Raw genomic sequence first — 22366 nt, 5'->3', positions numbered from 1 at the left:
AACTGTTACTTCAAATTTACCTGGATGCCTGTTTGCACTGACATTTTTTTACTTCATACATGTGTTAAATTATCTGTGAGGTACCATGACTTTAAACTTGTGGGTGCATAAAGCAGAAGACAAATCTATAGAAGCTGAAATACAGATGTATGATTCATTATGCTTTTCTTAGCTCCTGGTACAAGATTGGGAACTATTTCAGCAGAGGGACTTTGGAGTGTCTCATTATTTAGAAAAAGATCAAAACGGCTGGCAGAATTTTAGAAGGCTGCTAGATGCAAACAGACCTCCTCTTAAAAATGCAGATTGTGTTCAAACAAGGAAAACAGAAAAAGCATCTGTTGGTTTTTGAACGTAGAACATCGTAGCAGAGAGCATGGGCAAGACTTGAACACTTAAGCTCTTCTTCCAGTGCCCTGGATGCTCATTACAGACTTAGTGGAGCAGATCAAGGGAGGGAAAGAAGCAGAGGCTGTTCCTGATACAGTGTTTGTTTCAGTACTGAGTATCAAGCAGGGTACAAGTGCTCTATGGAGGGTGATTCTGAGAAATTTCCTCAGACTGCGGTTTTTTTAGAGGAGCGTTTAACAGTCACAAGGACTGAATTGTTTTTACCCAAGGATTCTAAAGGATCTTGGGTGTAAAAGTGATAAGCTGCTAATTGTGCTGTCAACCATTTAAGAAGTCTTAAAAATGGATATTTTTACACTTGTCTCCTATCAAACTGTAAGAAGAGTCAAGTTTTTTCTATGTATTAATGACCAGTTAAAAATGGAGGGGGGGGTGGGGGGTGGGGGGGTGGAGAGAAGAAGAAATAAGTGGTTTGTTTTGCAGTAGAAGGAGGATGAGATCTGGGTTGTTCGGCATGTTCACAAATGAAAAAGAAAATGAAAAGTGAGGTAACAATTTATGGTAACAATTTCCACGATAATATAATCTAAAAGTAATTGTGAAGAACAATAGAGTTTTTTCAGTGGACTTCCTACTGGTTTTTGTTTTGTTTAATCATGGGACAAGAAACAACATTCATTACAGCTAGTCTGTAACTACACCTGTACTGACTGACCAATTTCTCCCGAATCTGATGTAAAAGCACAGACCTTTCAGACCTCTAGAGATTTAGTGCCAGTCAGTGCCTGGACAGAGGACATTCAATTTATTGACTCACTGTAGGAAGCGTAGGGAGAACTTAACTTATCCATGCGATTTGGCAACAGGTCAGTTTATTAATACACATGTGCTCACAAACCAGCACGACCAGAAGTTATGGAAGAGGGAGGGCATCTTAGACAGTACAGCTCCATAAACCTTGTTTTCTTAAAAAATCAGACTAAAAATAATCCCGATTGTATAAATACAATGACAAACTCACTGTTTTCATTGAGGAAAGGTATCTTGTATGGGTGCTTCTTTTTCTTTCTTGTTTTTAGTATCAGTTTCATGCTTAGCAGTAGACAAAACAGGAAAAAGAATATTAGGGAAGGAATTGGGAACAAAATTGAAAACAACATGTGACTATAAATGCATGGTACAATCATATTTTGAATGTTGCATGCACTTCAGGCTGTCACAAAAATATAGTAGAACAGTTTCTATGTAAGTAGGGGAAAATATTCTAAATAAAATAGGTTCTGCCTGCCTTCAAAGGAAATGGCTGGCAGAGAGTTGATAGGTGTCTGTAAAAGCAAGAAAGATTTAGAAAAGCTAATTGAGGAATGTTTAACCACTGTTTCTAACTATGCAAGGTAGCAAACAAAAAAACACCAGAAGTATGTTTTCAGGTTATGCATAATAACCCTGTTGAATTCAGTGTTGGAGAATGTAGAGGTTGGATATTACACAAGATTGTGTTTGTTTTTTTAAAAGCCTTAGGGAAATTAATGGAGGATAAATGTATTGCTGGATGGCAGACATGGAGTGGGTACTGGCTTCTGCCTTGGAGATTTGCTAAACCGCTTATTATTGGAGAATGAATGGAAATTCTGTGAAAAGATTGGTCTGTGAATGCCCACTTACCCCAAACTTATCCAAAAGCATCTAATACTGACTGCAGTTGAGGACAAGGATACTGGGCTCCAAGGAGATTTAGGCTAAGCTAGGGTAGCCATTCTTACGGTAGGTAGCACAGGAGATCTGAAGTAAGATCACATTTCATGTTTTGCTTTTTGTGCCATAACTTTGGATGTTGGTGTTGATGTATTGAAACATGCTGGTAGTATCCCTGCTTTGTCTGCATAGCAAGTAAGAAGTAGGTTCTTCCTAGATGGTGCCAAAATCTGTAGGGGTGTTAATGATATTTTCATAGCATGATTTTGATAGTTGTTTATTTGAATTACATCTCATGGTCCTGCTGGCCAGTAGCAAAGCTAATGAGTCTGTCTGTATTTCTGACTAATCTGTGTTTCACTTTCTGCTGTTTTAGCGTGGGTACCTTTGGAACAAATTTTCCCCGGCTCATTGTCAATCAATTTAAATGGCTTGACAGGCTTCTTGACAGCCAGGTGGGTATTGATGGTGCAATCACATGTATGGTTTTTCCAGTCAACTTCTGGAACGCCTCTCAGGGGGGATGAGATCAATTATGATGCTAATGAGAACTGGTGCTCTTTTCATATTCACGTGCTGAAGGAGAGATTTAATTCATTCTGGTTTATTATGATGACCTTCAGTGACTTTTGAACATTTCCTTTTACTATTTTTCTTCTTCCCTGGTTCTGAGTCTCCTTTTTCATAGATTTGTATCAGTACATATCTACCCACATGGGTGACCCCATTTTAAAGCTGTTGCTGGCAGGAAATTACAATCCCCTCTTGTTTAATTTCAACAAGAGATCCTGGATACTTGCAAGCATCTGGGGATGAATTCTCTGTTCCTGCTTTGTTGGTTCTTTTCTTTCTTTCCCTAAGTTAGTCTCTGTGGGTTATTTTGTACTGGAGGGCTATTACTAGAGAGTCCCAGAATTAACTGAATCAAGAAGTCGTACTAAACACCGAGAAGCTTGCTGTTATAATATTTCTCAGTTTCCTTTGCTCACCAAGATAGTTGGATATGGCATTGGTAAAATACCATTGTTCCATAAAAATCTATGTCATGATTCACAACTTCAACAGGACAATGAGTTAAAGGACAGTTGGCAAAAATCCAGACAAATGATTTAATGAGTGACCTTACATGCATAATATTGTTGCCATGCAAATGAACCTTTTTGCTCACGGTGAGACTCATGCGTTTTACAAGTGTTCCTCTTGTCTGCAGCATCTCGTCAGGAAGTTAATGCAGATGGTTAGTGTCTCTCCAGTACCAATCCAGCATGATATTATCACCAGTTTACCTGAGATCCTGGAGGATTCCCAGCAAAGTGAGGTTGCCAGAGAGCTCAGGTACAAATTATTTGGTTGGGGGTTTTTTATTTTTATTTTTTTTCCCTTTGCACTTGGCAGAAAAGGACATAAGGCATTAATGCAGGCTGCACCAGGACTGGCTGAAGTAGTGGGACACTAGTCTGTTTCTGTTAATGGTAACATTCAGGGACAGCTAACACTGGCTTAGCACATTTAATTTGTGCTGTTAGGCTCTTGAAGAGAGGTCTAAATGCTTCAAAAGTGCTTTTGTCTAAAAAAATTATTAAACTTTTGACTACCTGGATACAGCATAGGTAGAATACTTTTAAGTACTCATTATTTTGTTGGATCAGTCTGCGATCAGTCACTTGGATATTACTATAGACAGCTTTTGATTTGTCTTGGATTTTGCTACAGTAAGGATTAACATTGTTTCTACTAACAAAAAATCCCACAACACAATAAATAGGTGCATGAAGCAGAACTTTCTGGCTATTTCTTATATGTTTCTTAAGCATATTTATTGACCCAAAGAACAGGGGGACCTAATGCCAATAGCTGTCCTCCCGGAGAGCACTACCTTAAGCTAGCCTTTACATCTGTTTGATTTTTTTTTTTTTAATAGTATATTCATTTTACACAGTATTCTTTTTCAGTAATCTTAGCCTATATTTAATTATACATATGAAAGTTTCTAATTGTTATCATTATACAGATCACTTACATTTATGCTGGTGCTAATTATCTTTTCAAACCTGTGGTCATTATTTCAGCCGACACCTGCAAGTGGTGCATCCTGTTCCATGTACCCTCTCCATAGTAATTGTAGCTTTGTGTTTCCATTCTCAGTTTACTGTTTCAGCTTCTAGATGAAAAAGGTCCACATAATTAAATTTTTTGTGCTAATCAAACTGCTCAGACTTTTGTTTTCCCTGCTTGTATTTTTTCAAAGCTGAGAATCTAAACAGTATCAGCAAGGCATATTTATTTCCATATTCTTAATAGCTTCTACCCATTTCTGATGTGAAAAACTACTCATTGCTTGTTGTAATTAGTTAAGGAGCATGAGTAGAATTACCAGGAAGCTGAAAATGATGTGTGTTTCAACTAACACAATTCAAGTAGAACTGGCTAGAGGAAGTTTATAGAAACTTAGATGGCAGCCACGAATGATTATTGGGAAAGTGATGTCCATGAGGCTGTTAAAACACAGCTGCACTCCCTTGGTGTGCACTTCCACAGCTTGCTGCAAGCCAGACCACTTTATGTAGGAAGCATTTGTAAATACTTGTCCAGTTCTTAGTCTGTTCCCTATTGACCAGTGCTGGGAAAATGAGACTGAACTAAATGGAATCTGGTTGGGTCCATTGTGCCTTTCATTTGGTGTTTGCAATTCTTAAAGCAAATACTGTGACTAGGGAGGAGGTCACGCATGAGACAGATTCCGTCCCTGGCTTTGGTGCCAATCTCAATTACACTTTGCTGATGGCCTGTCCATAGGACAAGTGTTGCTAGAAGGTATCAGACCCAAGTGATGTTTGTGATTAAATCATATACCAGCAACATCATTAACTTTTTTCTATTTATAGCGGCCCCAGGACCTTCCACTTCTCAAGTTCTTGCTTGAGGCTTGTACCAGGTCTTTGACCATATTTCCTGTTTTGACAGAATTTGAAAAAGGTAGATTCTTCATATCTGCTTCTAATCAGCAACCACAGAATCACAATTCAGTGTGTTCAGAAAGGAGTGATAATTTAGGGAGCAAGTTTTCCATAATGCCAGTGGCATGTGTTGTTGTCACTTTCAGAGATTTTTTTTTTTTGCAATGACCATAAAAACTACCAGAATCATACAATTTACTAAAGATCCATGCATGGCTCTATTAAGAGGATCATTTATTTTCTTGTGTATCAGCTGCTTACTAAAACAGGGCAGGCGACTAACAGTTCCAATCCTGGATGCCCTTTCTCGTCTGGACCTTGATGCAGACCTTCTGGCTGAGGTAAGAGCTTTTACTGGGCAGTTGAGCAGAACCCAGCCCCTGTGTAGCAACACGAGAGCTAGAACTGTTTGGTTGTTCAAAGTATTTTGCTAAGTCTGACTCCTATAGGCCTTCAAAATTCCTGATCCCGCTGAAATTGGAAAGGAGTCAGAGAAGCTAAACCTGGTTTTGAAAATATGCAGGTTCAGTGAGGAGCAGGGAGAAGTTTTCTGGCTGTTATAATATGCATTCAGGAATTTCAAACATAGCTGTTATAGCAAATGCCAAAGCACTTTGTCCTGCTGCAGTAAATTTTTACTGCCTATCTTAAACCTGCTTATTGTTACCAGTTCTCCTTGAAGTACAGTGACCAGACTAGACTGCTATATTCTAAGTAAAGGCAGACTGGTGGTTAAGTAATTGCATAATCACAGTTTTTCTCTGCAAAATGCTTATAAAGGAGAAGAGATGATGTGCCTTGTGTCTTCTGGATCTGCTGAATTGTTTCACTTCTTGCATTTTGGCTTCTTATGAATAGAATAAAATTGATTTACTTGAGTACATTGAATACTATTTTACACAGTCCTGCAAGACTAGTGCTGCATAACAGGCTACCCCTCTTCCATGTGTTTCCCTTTTGAAATCCAGTTAAAAAATAGTGGAGCCAAGCTCTTCCCAGCAGTGCCAAATGAAATGATAGGGAGCGATGGCCACAAATTACAACCTAGGAGGTTCGGGTTGGACATTTGGAAAAATGAGTTAGGGTCTGCAGCACTGACTTAAATTATCAAAGAGGTGTCAGGGCTTGGGGGTTTTCTCCATCCATGGATATCTTCAAGACTTGGTTAACAAAGCCAGGGCGAGTCTGATCTAGTACTGACAGTATTCCTGCTCTGAGCAGAAGGCTAGACTATAAACTTCCAAAGATTCTTTCCCACTAACATAACTGTGTTTCTGTGAACCATAGTCTTACAGCTGATCCAGTACTGGTTTCCCCTCAGGTGCGGCAGTCTGCCATGACCATTGTGCCTTCTGTAAAACTGGAAGATTTGCCTGTAGTAGTAAAATTCATCCTCCATAATGTCAAGGCAGCAGATGCAGTAGAGGTACAGTATTTTTCTCTATACTAAAGACCGGTAATTTGTCTAATCCAGTGCGTGTTTTAACAGAGAGCAGTTGTTTCACACGTGGAGGTATATGCTTTAATGGTTTCAAGTAAAATTTTTAATGGTTTCAAGTAAAATTTTTAATGGTTTCAAGTAAAATTTTTAATATTACCAAGGATCAAAGCACAAGTAGAAACTATACTGTCCTTTGATTTGGTTATGCTTTCAGGCCTGAGAATTGAAACCTTCTCCTTTCTGCTGGCTATTGTATTTTCTCATTTGTTCTTAGAATTAGGGGTGTTTTTTGGTATAAACATCTTAAGTGAAAGCAGTCAAATTGTCTTGAGTTAAACTCTTAGACTGGAAAGCTGTAGTTAAATGGCAGCTTTATGCCTTAAATTTGATCTAAGAACTGTGCATTGTACCGACCTTTTAAGGGTATTACATTCCAGAACTATCCACAGGTACAGGACTGCAACTTGGTAATTCTCTTCTTGTTTTCTCCACTGAGTTCACGTTTTGGAAGCATTTCTACAAGGGTAGTTCTCTTGGAGGACCATTTTCCTTCTAAGATGTAAGCTTCCTCAGTTTTTGAAGTTGCTTTATCTGAGGAAGCATACTCAGAATATTTTTTTTAATGAGCCAAATGTATTTGTTGAGCCAGCCTTGCTGAATTATTGAACATGAGGTTTTTTTCATACCTTGAGGAAGCCTTAGCCTAAGCCAAATGAGGACTGTGATCTGCCCAAATCGTTCAGGGAAACCACTGTAAAAACAGCATGGCTATAACATGCAAGCCAATCTGTGCTGATACACTGCAATTTGACAGCAGTCAGATTGGTAAACTCACATGCCCCAGAATTCCTGTGGCTGTCATATATCTTGTTCAGCTGCTAAACAAGATAAAACTAGTTCACAGCAGCATACAGCAGGTATAGGTGGGGATTTCAGAGAGAAACTCTTAAGAAATCCTTTCTGCTTTCTGCATGCATCTGCAGCGTCATGACATGACATGATACATGAAGAGCAAAGTGTTACTGATTCATTTCCTAAGTTTAAAAAAAACCCAAGTTTGAGCAAGGTTAAATGCTTATGAGTCTTTACAAATACATGAGACCTTGATTTGTAATTTTTGACCTTATTCTGGGAGATTGCATTTTCTTTTCCTCAGCTTTTTCTGTTTCTCCCTTATATGTCACAGTGATTTGTGCAGGCATTTGTATTTTACAGGTGATTTCTGATCTTCGCAAGAACTTGGATCTGTCATCATGTGTTCTGCCCCTGCAGATCTTAAGTTCCCAGAAGAAGCTTAAAAGCCAAGTCCAGGCCAGGTACTTGAACAGATTTACATGATTATCCAAGGGTAAGATGGGCAGAAGGACTTCAGCTCTTCTTTATCTGTTCTTTCTGGCACACATGGTAACCCGCATGAGTCTAATTTATCCCGTATAAAGGTGCCGAGACCTTTATTCCTTCCTGTTTGGTGCTAATATGACACATTTGTCAGACTTTGCCCAGCTGGCTTCTTCTACCATGCATGTAATTCCTTCTCAGCCATCTGTAGGCAACTCCATTTATAATAATGTTGCTGCTGGTTCATTTTAAGTTCCCTCCAGTATGTTTTTGGTTGATTCTGCGACCTCTGCTTCCACCCTCTTCTGAAATTCCCTATCCCTGCCAGAGCATTCCCTCTAGAGAATGGCTGCTTTAAGTAACTGCTGTGACTGCTACGCTGCCTTGTTCCTTTTACTACAGTGTTTACAGTGACTGAGTCTCCTCCTTTCTGATAATTTACAGTTCTTCCATGAGCCAAGTAACCACCAGCCAGAATTGTGTGAAGCTACTTTTTGATGTGATCAAGTTAGCTGTAAGATTTCAGAAAGATGTCTCTGAAGCATGGATTAAGGTAAGATACATGCTTCAGTCCTTATTTCCTTACTTAGTTGGACTCCTAGGTTGAGCCTGAGCCTTTCTTGTAATCAGATGTGATATTAAAAGACAAATGTTAGCCCTTCATTTTACTGATACAGATTTCATTCTGTGTTCTAAGTTAGCGGTGCTTTTCGGAGGTCTGCTTTCTTCCTCGGTTACCAATTCACAGTGCCTGCAAGATGGCCACTGACCTCTGTACAGACCCCAAGTCTTGCAGTCCAGGATAAACCTGGTTCTACATGTTTACAAGAGTGTTTTGGAAAAAATAGTCTTAGATTTTTTTTCTTCTGTCTACAAGAGTGCAAAAATGTAGATCCATATGTTGAGACTGAGCTGTGTGAAGCCTTAAGTTGCTTGAAAATGTCCAGCCAGAAATCACTGTTGTCTGATATTGGGCTAAATTTAATTTTAAATTTCATTTCAGTGTAAACCATGAGACTGTTCCTTGTTCACAGCCTTTCAGTGCTCAGTACTTTAGTTCCTTTTTCAAGCCTGCTTGTTACTTGAGAATGTCCTTTTTCAAGCTGAATTTTCATGCTGGTTTTTTGAGTGCCTTCTGGATTCTCTGCTGTTGGCAAGATCCAGTTTGCTGGCTTTGATAGCTGTCCTGCCGTAAAAGAGAGAAAACTGTGAGCACTATTTCTTTTGGTGTCTGCCTTTTTTGATTTGGTTGTGGAATATATTATTGTACTCTAGCATAACAGCTTTCTTGTTTTTTTGTTCTTAGGCTATTGAGAACAGCACATCTGTATCTGACCATAAGGTAATACTTGTGACTCTGCACTTGTCTCTGGGAATGTCCTTTTCTGTTGGTGTTTTCAAGGGCTTTCTTCATGGTTGTAGATGAACAGATTTTTCTAGTTGGAGCAGAAACTGCAAGTGGTGTTGCATGGGTGGTTCTTTTGGTGTTTGACTTGCTCCTGGTATAACAGCCATCCATTTTCTTTGTAACTCTTAGTTCATCCCTTCTAAATCTCAAGAGACAGCATTGTTCTGCTTTAATCCTGTTGGACTGGTAAAATTTCACTACGGTTGTGGCTGTTGGGGCTTTCTGAGCTCTTAATTTTCTTCTCAGCTTTGATTTCAAAGTGTGTAGTTGTCTGGACTGTTTAATATCTTTTCAGCGTAATGATTGGTGGTTATTCCCTCTAAAAGGTTCTGGATCTGATAGTTTTGCTGCTAATCCATTCTACAAACACCAAGAACAGGAAACAAACTGAGAAAGTATTGAGGAGCAAAATTCGACTGGGCTGCATGCCAGAACAGCTGATGCAGAAAGCCTTCCAAAATCATTCAGTGGTCAGTGTTGATTCTGCTTTGTGACTCCCCCTTCTCCTTTAACTCTCAAAGATTTTGTCAATGATTTAACCCTGCACTGCATTATTTATACTGTTTCAGTTATGTACACTTATGTTTATAACTTTTGGTCCCAGATCAATGTCCCAAGGCACATGTCCTCTCTTGTAACCGTCACATGTGGTTTTTTTAGAGATGAGCTTTCCTCAGAATTGGATGGGCTTTTTATTTTGGTACAAAACCTTTCAGCCTAAGAGATGTAGTGTAGCCCAAGATCTCCACTGTTTGTTCCAGGCATGCTGTTGTCTCCCACAGTATTTTTAGAAGTTCGTAAGTTTACATGCACCATATTTCAAGCACAGTGTTTTCTTGGTTTAAATAAATATATTGGGCATATGTAACGGAATGTAAGTTACCATTTACTATGAGAAAACTGTAAAGATCAATGAAAAATGGTGGTGCTGCTTGTCAGAGGTAGGGGACAGATGAGAAATACTGAGTTATGGATTTAAAATTAATTAAATGAACTATAATAATGCCTTAAGTAGGCACATTTTATTCTGAATACAAGTGGGTTTAATTCAGTTTTAGTTTAACTCCCTTCCCAAATAAGATAAAGTATATTAAGCCACTTTACATCTGAATAAGAGTTTGTTGTTCAAAGGTGCTCTGTGTGTTTAAGATAACCTAGCTTTTAAGTTCGATTTTTCTGATTATCTTGATGTAGCAGAGTCCTTCTATTAAAGTAAGGCCAAGAGTGTGTCTGTCCTGGGGCTTATATTTAGTGGTACATTGCTGTAAGGTGAGTTCCCTGGTGTCACCCATAAGGGATATGCTGCTGTGAGCTCTGTAGCTTTGCAGGCTGGCATCTTAACCAATCTGTAAATCCTGCATGTGGAAAAGGTTGGAGAAACCTTTCTGGTGTGACTTACCTGCCCTTGTTGCCTGTTTATTTAGAGAACTGAGCGTGTTGAAAGCAACCAGCAATAATCTCTTTCATGATATCTGTATTTCAGGTTATCAAAGACTTCTTCCCTTCAATCCTAGCACTTGCTCAGATATTTCTGCACTCTGCACACCCAGCCATAGTGTCCTTTGGCAGTTGCATGTACAAACAAGCTTTTGCAGCCTTTGACTCTTACTGCCAACAGGTATAGTGTGATGGATGGTATCTGTTTTATTTGTGTTTGCACTTTGTTCTAGAATGTATGTCGTGATCCTTTAGGCAGGAGAGGATTTCAGGCGGTTGGAAGCCTTTAAAGACAGGTACATGCTGTAGAGTAGGCCAAGCAGAAAATGGGGAACAATCACAGCAAGACTCTGGTAGCAAGTGACTCAAGCGCAGAGACTGCTGGGAGGAGCAGGAAGCAAACAGGCAAGCTTCAGAAGTGACAGAATGAAAAACACTCAGAGAGCAGAGGGGACTGTGCTGGGTTTGCTGCAATTCAGAATGAAAACAAATTGACTGAGATCTAGCCAGGAAGTCAGGACTGGCCCCCAGAGTCACAGGAGATTTGTTCATAAATCCATATTCCTGTTCTGTCTTACCTAGTCACTTTGAGCATCCTCTGTTTTAAAAAGCCATTGTTATAGTTTGTGTTGCAACTTTTTTCCCTTTCCTTGGATAACTTACTGTGATGAAAAAGTTTACACAGATTTCTGTCAGAGCTCTGGCCAACTTTGGCTCCTGCTGCATATTCTGAAATAATCACAGACTTTCAGCTTTGAGTATGAGTTCCTGCAGACATGCTGACATCAGAAAGTCTGGGGATTGAAGACAGCTCTGCAGCAGCTTTTGAATGTATTTGCACTTTTTTGAGCACAGTATGTTTATAATTAAGATTGTTTCCAGCATTGTATCTGTATTATTACAGCAAACTTAAGAAATAGACAAACAAAAAAGCAACTGGGAAAAAAACTGAGATGTGAAAGCATACAATGTCATCTGCAACAAGCTAGTGAGTCTAGTAATGCTTTGAGATGTTAAGAATTTCAGAAGACAGTGGCTGTATTAGCAATTAGTGACACAGGAAAGACCCATAGCCTCAGACAGTGGATGGGAGTGGAGAGAGATCCCTATCCAGAAGTCAACTGAAATAAGGCCATAAAAATATTTTTAAAACAAAAATTTTAAACTGCTGTTGATAAGACTGTGAAGGCACTGGAACAGCTGAAGCTAGGTGCAATGTCTTCCTGGGTATGGTGCAGTGTTGTGTGCACCTAAGAAAATAGGGTAAATTTTGATCATCTTATGTGTTGATAGCAAAGAGCAGAAGCTGCAGTAGTGTTAGTAAGCAGGCAGGAAAAATTTGGTGAGGAACTGCTTTATGGAATCGTGGGAGCTTTTAGAACTGAACAAAGTTCATGCTCAAGGAGAAAGTTAATATTGTGGATATCGAGAATTAAAGAGCAAACTGAGAAGGGACGTAGAATAATATGGTGGGGTTCCAGGATGATTATCTGTACTTGATCAGCATGTTCTATATGAGCAGAACAATGCAGACATTATTCTATTGATATTTCACTGTGGGGGCTTTTTTCTTAGGAGGTTGTGACTGCTTTGGTGACTCATGTGTGCAGCGGAACGGAGACAGAATTGGACATTTCTCTGGATGTACTCACTGATTTGGTGTTGCTGCACACATCCCTGCTGATGCGCTACGCCACCTTTGTGAAGGTGTGTATATTTCTTGGGGGCATACTATATCTCAGGTCCCCTACACCATTTTGCTTCAAATCCAGAATAGATCAGTACTTTTCAGGAATAGAGGTATTGGAACAACTTGTACCTGTAAAACCATCTGTCTTCAGAAATGTGTGAGCTGTAAGATTGGGCTGTATGATTTTTTTGACAGGGGAAATTGAGATGGACGAAGAAAGAAAGTTACCCTTCTCTGTAGCTGAAGGATGCTTAAATTACAGGCATGGAATGACACCTACAATGGAAGGAAAACGCTGTCTGCATCAGCTGTTTCAAATATTTGGCAAAAAACTACCCCCTTTGTGGACTGCCTGTTCTACTACATTAAAAGACTGACAGTCCTTTAGCCAGTATTTGAATCCTAAAATAAAATGAGCAGGAATGGGAAAAGACTTATGTACTAAAATTTAAAAGAAGAAAGCACTCAGTGGGTGAGGAAAAAAATGGACTATTGACTCCTAAGAATGATAGTCAGGGTCAGGCCTGCCCAGTCGCCTGTTTCCAAAAGTAGTAAAAGTGGAGATTAAGGAAAGATCAAAACAGCAAGGCAAGCTCGCAGCAATATTTTCCTGGAACACTTCCCCATCTGAGATGATTTGTAGCTTAAGGACACCCTGTATTTAAGAGCCCTTGAAGACTATGGATACAGGTATTCCCCCAACCCCTCTGACATTTTTGGTGCCCCCTTGGTGTAGGTGGATTCTGTAGTTTAAGTACACACTGTGGAAGGGCTATATACTTTTTGCTGTTTAACTGGTTGATTGTTAAATGTAAATTGCTTAAAATATGCTAAAAAGGCATTAAGATCTGCCATAGGAATTTGCAATGCAATCTGTCACACGTTCAATGGGTATAACAGGAAGAAACAGGACTCGCTTGCCTGCTGGCAGAGGGAAGATATGATAAGGACCCAGGGCTGAAAGCAGTCCTTGAAAGAGACAGCCTAAAACTCCTGCTTATAATTGAATGCGTTGTCAGAAGCGTGAAGGGGAGTACTTGCTCACAGCAGTCTGCTAAGACCTGCTGACCTTCCTCCTGGCCTTGTTTGCATGTTGTTGTGCTGGCAGATCACTTACAGATTATGGTTTCTATGGGCCAATCTTTGATGCATTACCAAAGTAATGTTGGTATTGTATATGAAACACATTAATCAATTCTTTGGCCATACCACAAGGTCTGGCAGCATACCATGTTTGACATGCGTCTTGGAGGTCATGACTAGCTAGTTACCTGTAAAAAGATCTGTGGAGCTGCAGATACCTGGTATATTTGACACTGAGCTGGAGCCTCTCCAGCGCAGAAAGAACATGGCAGTCTTAGCACGAATCCTCTCTCCAGATAGCTATTTTTTAATCTTAAAGCTGGGTGAATTTTCCTGAGGGTTGCAAAAGTGCTTATATAATCCTGCCAAACTCAACACCTCATTCTAAATCTTGCTTGAGGCTGGCCAGTAATAGGAGAAAAATAATGGTAGCAAAACACCGTGTGAGTGGTAGGAAGCTAACATGGCTCTGGGAAACAGCTGGACTGTTCTTCACTGAAACACTGGAAAAAGAAATATCCTGAGGATGCCAGCTAGCACAGAACATCCAACCCCTAGATTGTTAACAGTTTGACTGTTACAAGGCTTGCAATGGAAATAGTAGTAAAAAATCCATAATGTTCATTTTGTCAAACACTTTGAATCCTGTGACCAAACCTGTGACAGAAGATAAATAGCTGTCACTAATGGGATTGGAACACTCCTAAAATACTTATGGTAGCCAGATTGTTCTTCCCATTCAGCCTCTGATAAAATGAACTGCCATAATTAAGGCCAGAGCAATAGTTCTGCATTTATGTTTCTTTAATTTGAATGTAGCTTTTTCCTGCACAAAAAAGGTAAAGGTAATTGTCTTCCCTACGGTTAACAATTGGTGTCCTTTTGGGAATATGGAAAAGGATTCTTGATACATCTGAGCTAGCTTGTGGCTTCTCTCTTACAGACCATTTTAGACTCTACACAGAAACTGAATCCATGCCAGATCCGAAAGCTTTTCTCCATTCTCAGCACACTAGCATTCAGCCAGAGGCAAGAAGGAAGTTATATTCAGGTAAGCAGAAACGCAACAGAAAGGAGTTCAGGCTGTGCTTTGGTCCTCTTTGTTAGATTAACTTCCAGAGTTTGTCTTGTGCAAATAATGGCCTCATCTATGAACAGTGATTGGCAGGATGACCTTCAGCTTAAAATTCTCTTCTCCCCAGGTGGCTGCAAGCCAGCTTGTGGCTCCAGAATTTCCACCCTATATAGCAAGGGCTCACTACAAGTGACTTCATGCCTCACATCTTTCCTAGAAAGGTCCTTTTTTCTTGCATATTTAAGAAAGGTAGAGTTGTTAGAAATGTTGGTGGAAGGGGACTGATGGCAGTCTCTAATCTAACCTCCCAGTCAAAGTGGAACTGTCACCAACATGATATCAGGTTTTCTGTGGCTTTGTCTACCTGAGCCTTGAAGACTTGCAAAAGTGTAAATTCAGCAGCCTCTTTTTCAAGCTTTGTTTCTCAATCACTTGGAAGCATGCAGAAAGCATAGTTCAGCTGCTTCCCCAAGACGTTCATCTCGATTCAGCTGCTTAATGTTTGCACACCAGAGACAACAAAGACTCTCATGTTAGAACGACTGAACTACACAGAAGAGAGGACTCTGCTATGAAGTGGTAGACTTCACACCTTCTGTGCCTCTAGTTTAAACATGAAAAGCTACCAAACCTGGTCTGTCTGAATTCATATTAATTCTATACAGGATACGTTGTATGACTCAGTTGCAGCGTAATAGTGGTGATATCAGATGCTTTTGTCTGGATTTCTGACTCCTTGAGCATGGCAGTGATCAGATAAAGAAATATCTCAAAGATGTTTATTTCACAATGGAGATGTCTGGATTTAAAATCTTCCCATTCATAAAGCTTAGCTCTTAGAAATTAGGACAATTTGTCTTTCTTTGAGTCCCTGCATAGTTTCTAGTTGTGGGTATGTTTGCACATCCTAGCTTGAGACTGTAAAGGAAAACTGCTCTTCCTCTCTTGCTGATTGGTCTGTGGTGTGTAAAACAGCATGTCTGTAGTCATTTCAGGTCTTCCCACTCACCCTGTTAAGATGGAGCTCTTCACAGCCAAAATTTTCGGTTATATATCAGGTTTAGCTCTTTTTGAACTACTTTCCTCAGTGATTTCCCCACCTTGCACCCCAAATCTTTCTTATGTGCGACTTGTTAAAATGGCGTTGGCAACACACAAGGTGACTTTGCAGCCCAGAACTAGCCACCGGGAAGAAGTGTTCTGCCTGTCACCCTCATAAATTGCAAAAAGAAGGGGAGGAGTGTAAGCTCTAGAATTTATTCTGAGCTGAGAGTTTGTAATGGTGGGGATCTAAGGATGGCAGTTTGACTCTGTCCTCAGTGATATCAAAGACTCCAGGGGTGGATCACCAAAGAAATCAGTATCCTGGGAACCAATATCATCTTTGCCTTCTCTTAACCTTACTTCTAAAACCGAAGCCTCTTGGACATGAGAATCTCTACAGGCGGATTAGGCATTTGTCCTTGCACTGCACAGGTCATTCCAGGAGGCATCTTGCCTCGTGGAGGTCAAGAAAAGCTAACGTAACCATGTGCTACCCTTTTCTCTGCTACCAGCTTGATCTTGTTGGCACTGGTAGTTTGTGTAGCATAACTGAAGCTTTCATCTCTTCTGTCTTGGGACCTCTCTCTGGTCAGAGCTTGTGCTTTCATGCACCTCTCAATCGCTGACAATCTCTGTATGGGCTAGCCTCCTCCTTTGCAGGACCGGTAGGGAGAGTTAATAAGAATCAATGCAAAGAGGGCTGTTTGGATTCCATTAATGTTTTTCAGTGGCCTGCAAGATCTTTGCTGCTCTGTCGCAGTCTGAGAATGCTGCTTTTCATAACAGGGATGCTGCTCTTCTGCAGTGGTCACTGTTTAAGCTAGCAGGAGGACTGTTGGTAATTGGCTAAAATAAGCAGGTTTTCTGCCTAGTGTATTCATTGTTCCATCCCTGTTTTCAAATCAATTACTTCCTGATACCTCCTTTTAGATATCAGGAAGCTGAGCTGTCCCTTAGCTTTGGTCAGGACCCACTTGGCAACCCTCTCCCATGATTGTCTCCTTAGCTGAGGTTTTTGTCTTTTTTACCTCAGTATATCAGTTTAAGGGATGAGGCAGAACATATCACTTTGTCAGAGACACTGTTCTGGACTGCTTGGTGGCTGCCCCGTTTTATCCTCTGGTCAGCCGTTCCCCATCTCTCAGGATAACAGCTTTCTTGATGAGCATTCCCCTGCCAGCAGCGCAGGCGCAGCTTGGATTCCTGTAGCTGGTTGGCTCCGCACTTCTTTGTGCTTTGCTTTCAATCTCTTCGGCAAGTATTAAACTTCTCATCCAGCAGGCTGGTCTCCCAACTTCCCTGAAGCATCACACTTCTACCACTGAGTATGGTTCGTGCTCTCAGTGTCAGGAGACCTCTTCATCTCTCATTGGTGTGCCAGACTTTCAGAAGTCTTCAAAATGGTTTGTGCCCATTTGGGGAAAGTGCAGCTACATGAGCTGCTTGCACAGCTGTTGAAATAGAGCATGCTGTGCTGAGACCTGACGTGGGCTTATGGATCTGCTGCAGAGAAACCTTTACAGTTGTGCAAGGCACAGCCAGGGGACAAGGGAAGCAGCATGAGAAACGCCTTAATCCCAGGTGTCTGGTATGCTGTTACCTACAGCTCTCTTTGGACCTTCACCAAAAACTGCTTCAGCCCTCAGGCTTCTGAAGCTGACAGTGTTCTGGAGGGCAGCTCTGCAACTGCTGTTTGTGTATGAAGGGCTCCAAGACCATCTGCTATTTTTTTTAATATAATCTATTAATTGTAGATGAAACCTGGACCAAGTACATGTTGTATCATAATTAGAGCAAAGTCAAAGTGAATCACTTTAATGCTGTTCGCAGCCTTATCTAGTGTTGTGACTAGTATTTTCATAATAAAGGAATTGCAGAATGTGCATTCCTTTTGCAAAGCTGTAATCCCAATAAACCGTCCCCCTGTAGCCTTCGGAGATGACATTAAGAGAAAATGCCAATAGAATTGTGAGTGATGCACAGAAGTAACTCTGTGGTGACATGGTCTGTGTCTTTCTTTTTAGGATGATATGCACATGGTGATCAGGAAATGGCTCTCCAGCACAGTTCCCAACCACAAACAAATGGGGATTATTGGTGCTGTTACCATGATAGGCAGCGTGGCATTAAAAAGGTGAGAGAGAATGTAGCAAAGATGAATTTAACTTGCTTTCAGTTCAGAATAAACCTGGAGTGGAACAAAGAAAGGGGGGCATTGCCTTCAAGCTCATGCATGCCTTGGTCAAATCCAGGAACTTAGAATTCTCCTCTGCAGACTGAGGGGTTTGGGTTACAACCCGTTCAATACTGCTCACCTGCTTCTAATCTCAAAGACTTCCTGAATTTCTTGTTAATGCCTATTCATAGATGCCTTGACTAGCACCAGCAGGACCTGTTGCTTAGAAACAAATTTGAACACTGTGGTGGTCTGACTGCAGATCAGCTTCTGACACTAGGCTGAATAACCTGATGTGCTCCATGTTTGAATATAAGGAAATAGAAAGAAGTAAGGACAAAGATTGTTACTGCTGTGCTGGGCATTGGCATGACAATTTCCAATGTACTGTATAAATAATTTATAAACAGCATTTGTAAACCAGGCAAACTTTTGATAAGAGCTGGGACAAAGATTAAAGCATTTGAAAAATAAATATTGGGAAACATTATTTAGCTCACTGATTTTGCACTTCTGAATAAAACGATTTTGCTGTTTATTACATGAAGGTAAAAGCCCACCTTAGCCCCAGGCCCTGAGGCATTGGACTTCCTTATGGTTGCTCCCATAGCACTGACAACTAGACTCACTAATTTAAAGGCAGTGGTTCAAGTTTAAGCAGGATGTATGCTACTATAGTTATTTCAAGCATGTTTAGAAAGTCCTAAAATAAATTACAGGAGAAAAAAACCCAGAAGAGCATGTGGGATCATCAGGGCTTCAAGGCACCTTCAATGGCAGGGATTTTGCTGGGTAAAATGCACACAGATGATCCCAGCAGATGGAGCACATTCTGTGCCTCAGAAAAAGGAGTAAATCCCCACGGAATCTGTTTGTTTGACCTGTAGAGAAGTTCCTTCCCACTCAAGTCTGACCCAAGTGGATGGGGAAAATCTGTCTGCTGGCACTTGAGAAATATCTTTGCATCACATTGGATCATTTGTGTACCTTAATGGCACCCTGTGTGATTTCCTCAGAAAAAAATCAAAGGAGTCAGACTTGAAAGCTAAATTATTAGAAGAAAAAGTACCTTTCTGAACTCTGCAAGAAAGCAGCAAGAATTTTGAGTGGTTGTGCTAATGTACAACTACAGGTATTAGGCTTATGATAAGGTGAGGCTCCATGGCTTTCAGAAGAGAGGATGGCTAGAGGGCTTAAGTTTCAACAGGTTAGAAGAAGCATATCCTTGAAGAAGACAATGAGTCTTGTCCCAAAGGTCTGAAACAGCAGCAGGTCTTTTCCTAATAGTGTTCCAAAGAACCTTTTCCATGCATAATTCTCCAGTTTCTGGAGAGAGAGAACCTTGTGTGTGTGTCTGGGTTTTGCTGTCTCTTAAGTGTTGTGCAACAAAAGCAAGGTTATCAATTGCTTTCAGGAATGAAGGAGATGGTAGTTCATTGGAGAGACCAGAGCCCAACAGTGAGCGTGATGGGCAGGTGAGTACCAAGGCATGTAGTGTGGGAGAGAGGGAGGATATGGTCAGCAAGGAGGTGTGACTGGAAACACAGTCTTAACTGAAATAGCATGTGTGTCTGGGAGTTTGCTTTACTGAACCTGGGATTCTTGTACATTGACTGCAGAGACAAGAATCTATTAAAAATGGTTTCGGAGAAACAAAGGTCTATATTAAAATAGCACCTGCTGGTCTTGGCTGCTGCTAGTCCAGGACAAGCAGTACTGCAGCCATCTAGTGAAAGTCTTCTATCTAGGCAAAGGAAAGAAGCAGGACAATCTGCTTCAGTGAGCCAAAGTCAAGGCCTTCCTTGCAGCCTGAAGGGCACTGCTGCCAAGCTAGAGAAGGTACTTGTGCTCTACAGGGTTGGTCTAGCCTTGGCCTTTTTCCTTAATTCCTGTTGAAAAACCTTCTTCTAGGCTGGCACTCTATTTAAGGGTTGTCCTAGGCAGACTCTTGTGTTATTTCACAGTGGAGCTGGGCCAGGACCTTTAAAAGACTCATGTTCCTTCTTAAAACTGGGTCTTTGCAAGACGAGTCACCATGGGCTGTTACCCTAGAGATGAAGCTTTGGATATGCGTCAGAGTAAATTAGTGTAAAAGGAACTCAAGTAAAAGCTTGAGTTGGATCCATTTACCTTACCCATTTCTGTGGACTTTCTCTCCTTTCAGCTTTCTACATTGCTGGACCTTGTGGGCTTCTGCTGTGAGCAAACACCAGAGGTCTTGGCTCTGTACTATGATGAACTTGCCAGTTTGATTGAGAAGCAGAAGGGGAACTTGGACTTGCAGCTCCTGGTATGTTGCAGAGTAGTTTGAACTTAATCACTTAAATGAAAGCTTCAGAAACATGTTTTGCAGGTATTGGCAAGACAGAGTCAGTTCGAGGATTTCACTCCAGCTTGAGAACTTTTTTTTGTTGTAGGCATGCTTAAGGTCCTGTAAGAGATTAATCAGATACAAAATCCTCTTTCAGCTCTCAGCTTTTTTGATTGTGGTAGATTCCTCATTATGCTTTAACTTCCTTTATGTGAACTTTTACATGACAACAGGGAAGCCTTTTAAAGGAAGTTATATTACACTTCAGAGCATGCTTTTCAGATTCATAGATAAAGGTAGAATCTGAATGAACTTTAAACTTACTGTTGAAAATGGCTTCTGGTCAGACTCTTAAGGCTGTCTGATGCCTAAGGACTTGGAAAAACCACAGTCATTTATGGTAATAAATAAATAAGTGGTATTTATGGTAATAGGAAGAGGTTTGTGCAGGCCACTGGGCAGCTCTTTCTTCTTGCTGGGGACCCTTTTTGCATGTGCGCTGTGCCTTCCAGAAGCACAGCAAGCCACATTGGGGCCCGGGAAAGCATTGAAGGCTGCTGTGGAATTGATCGCTTTGTGGCGTGAGTGCTCTTTGCACCTGCTGGTTACAGAGTGGAGGAACTGAGTGTTAGAAGAGGGAAGGTGACCAGGGAGCTGTGAAGTGCTGGCAGTCACTCTGAACAGCTCTGTGCCTAGTGCTAGAAATGCCAGTCTCCTGTGGTCCAGCTGAGCACTTCAAGGAGGAAAAGAAAAGGAAGGAGATTTTTCTGAAATGTAAAAGCAAGCTAACATTCTTTTCACAATTTTTGTGCAGATTTTTTTGGGTCTCTTCATTTTTTGTTTGTCCAGACTCTGTCACATTTATTACTTTACTTCTCCCTTAATTGTTTCTAACAAAGTAAGTATGTGAAATATTTGGGACACATTGTGTGAAATAAAACTTGGCCATCACTTTATAGCCATTTCATTCTGACGATTGGCTCTTGGGACAGAGAACTTCCTATGGCTGCTTCCCTCTTCCAGCCAGCTGCTCTGCCTCTCTGCAGCACTATGGAACTTGTAGACATGCCCATGTCCAAAGAGCAGGGAAGAAATTGGTTGTGCATGCTCAGCAATGTTTCCTGGCTTTGTCTCTAAAGGCAGGCCTTGGCTTCATTGCTGTGGCTGTTCCAGGATGCTTGGCCTTATCTTCTGCATTTTCCACTGCTGCTGTTGAAGCTTTCTTCACTGAGCCCCTTTGCTGAGCAGGGTTTTTTTTTCTTTCTTTATAGGAGGACTTTGGGAAGAGTTTGGTGGAGGACTTTCCCAATGACTTTGTGGTGGATCTGAGCCCCACAGTGGATGGGTATGCTAATCACAGGCAAAGTATTTGCAACGTTTCTGTCACTGAGAACTGAGTTTGTCAACAAGAGCTTGTCTGTCTGTCCTTACAGTTCGTTCCTGTTCCCAGTGAAGTCCTTGTATAATCTGGATGAAGATGAAAGTCAGGGAGCAATTGCTATCAACCTCTTGCCATTGGTGTCACAGAATGAGCTTGGCAGGGTCACTGATGGAACGAGTAACCAAAGTAAAAGGTATTTTAACACTTAACTGTGGGATGACTGCAAAGGTAAAGGAATTGTTTTCTTTTGGTGCACTTCACTGCTATCAGCCCTGCCTGCCAAAGGACCCGGTCAGAGAATTTACCAGTTTCCAGTGTTCTCTTCCTTCTCTTGCTGTTAGACGTATTCGGATAGGTCTAGAGGTATAAGCTGGCTGGGAACTGGCAGTCTGTTCTGGCTCAGGCTCTTTAGGTGATCTTGGGTAAGTCATGCTGCACCTTGTTTCCCATCTGTCATATGAAAATAGTAGCTCTTTCTCCCAGTGTTATGGTGTTATTGAATGCCATATTGAGTTGGATAGGCAACCCTGAGATGGCAAAATTCATATTTTGAGCAATGATTCTCAAATAGAGGGTCACTCAGGACTTTGTGTGTGTCAACAGTACATGATTTTTCTCACCTTCGGTTGTACTTGGACAATATAGACTGTGCTCCAGAGCAAAACCACAAGTATGCAGCCACAAGTGAAATTCAACTGAGAAATAAGGTGTTTGTCTTTGGAAAATGGAACACGCAACATATAAGAAATAAAAAAGTCTAATTTAACAGTAGGTCATCAAAGTTAAAAATAAGTAAAGGTGTCTTTTTAACTGACACATTTCTATCCTGTGTAACTTATTGTCATAGGATTTTGTTGAGATTTTAGTTGTCCTTAAAAAAATACATCACTTTAAAATAAAAGAAAAAAAGTTACTTTACATGCATCTATAGAATAATGTTAGTCTTCCTCACTCAGAATGTGAGCAGTGGCATGCTACA

At 40.8% G+C, this 22366-nt stretch overlaps 1 protein-coding gene across 1 annotated transcript in view; it reads left to right on the top strand.

The window, feature by feature from the left end:
* FANCD2 (FA complementation group D2) overlaps nucleotides 1–22366 on the top strand; it is a 55052-nt gene that overhangs the window by 5965 nt on the left and 26721 nt on the right. The window contains exons 8-23 of the mRNA XM_074914116.1: nucleotides 2423–2501; nucleotides 3257–3381; nucleotides 5257–5344; nucleotides 6325–6429; nucleotides 7660–7760; nucleotides 8227–8335; nucleotides 9089–9124; nucleotides 9517–9660; nucleotides 10674–10808; nucleotides 12203–12334; nucleotides 14344–14451; nucleotides 17544–17653; nucleotides 19110–19170; nucleotides 19860–19985; nucleotides 21278–21351; nucleotides 21440–21580. Of these exons, the coding sequence (XP_074770217.1) occupies nucleotides 2423–2501; nucleotides 3257–3381; nucleotides 5257–5344; nucleotides 6325–6429; nucleotides 7660–7760; nucleotides 8227–8335; nucleotides 9089–9124; nucleotides 9517–9660; nucleotides 10674–10808; nucleotides 12203–12334; nucleotides 14344–14451; nucleotides 17544–17653; nucleotides 19110–19170; nucleotides 19860–19985; nucleotides 21278–21351; nucleotides 21440–21580 (1674 nt within the window). The remainder of the gene's footprint in view (nucleotides 1–2422; nucleotides 2502–3256; nucleotides 3382–5256; nucleotides 5345–6324; nucleotides 6430–7659; nucleotides 7761–8226; nucleotides 8336–9088; nucleotides 9125–9516; nucleotides 9661–10673; nucleotides 10809–12202; nucleotides 12335–14343; nucleotides 14452–17543; nucleotides 17654–19109; nucleotides 19171–19859; nucleotides 19986–21277; nucleotides 21352–21439; nucleotides 21581–22366) is intronic.

This window comes from Athene noctua, chromosome 10 (genome assembly GCF_965140245.1).
Source record: "Athene noctua chromosome 10, bAthNoc1.hap1.1, whole genome shotgun sequence".
NCBI lineage: Eukaryota > Metazoa > Chordata > Aves > Strigiformes > Strigidae > Athene > Athene noctua.
This window is presented reverse-complemented; position numbering and strand designations above follow the sequence as displayed.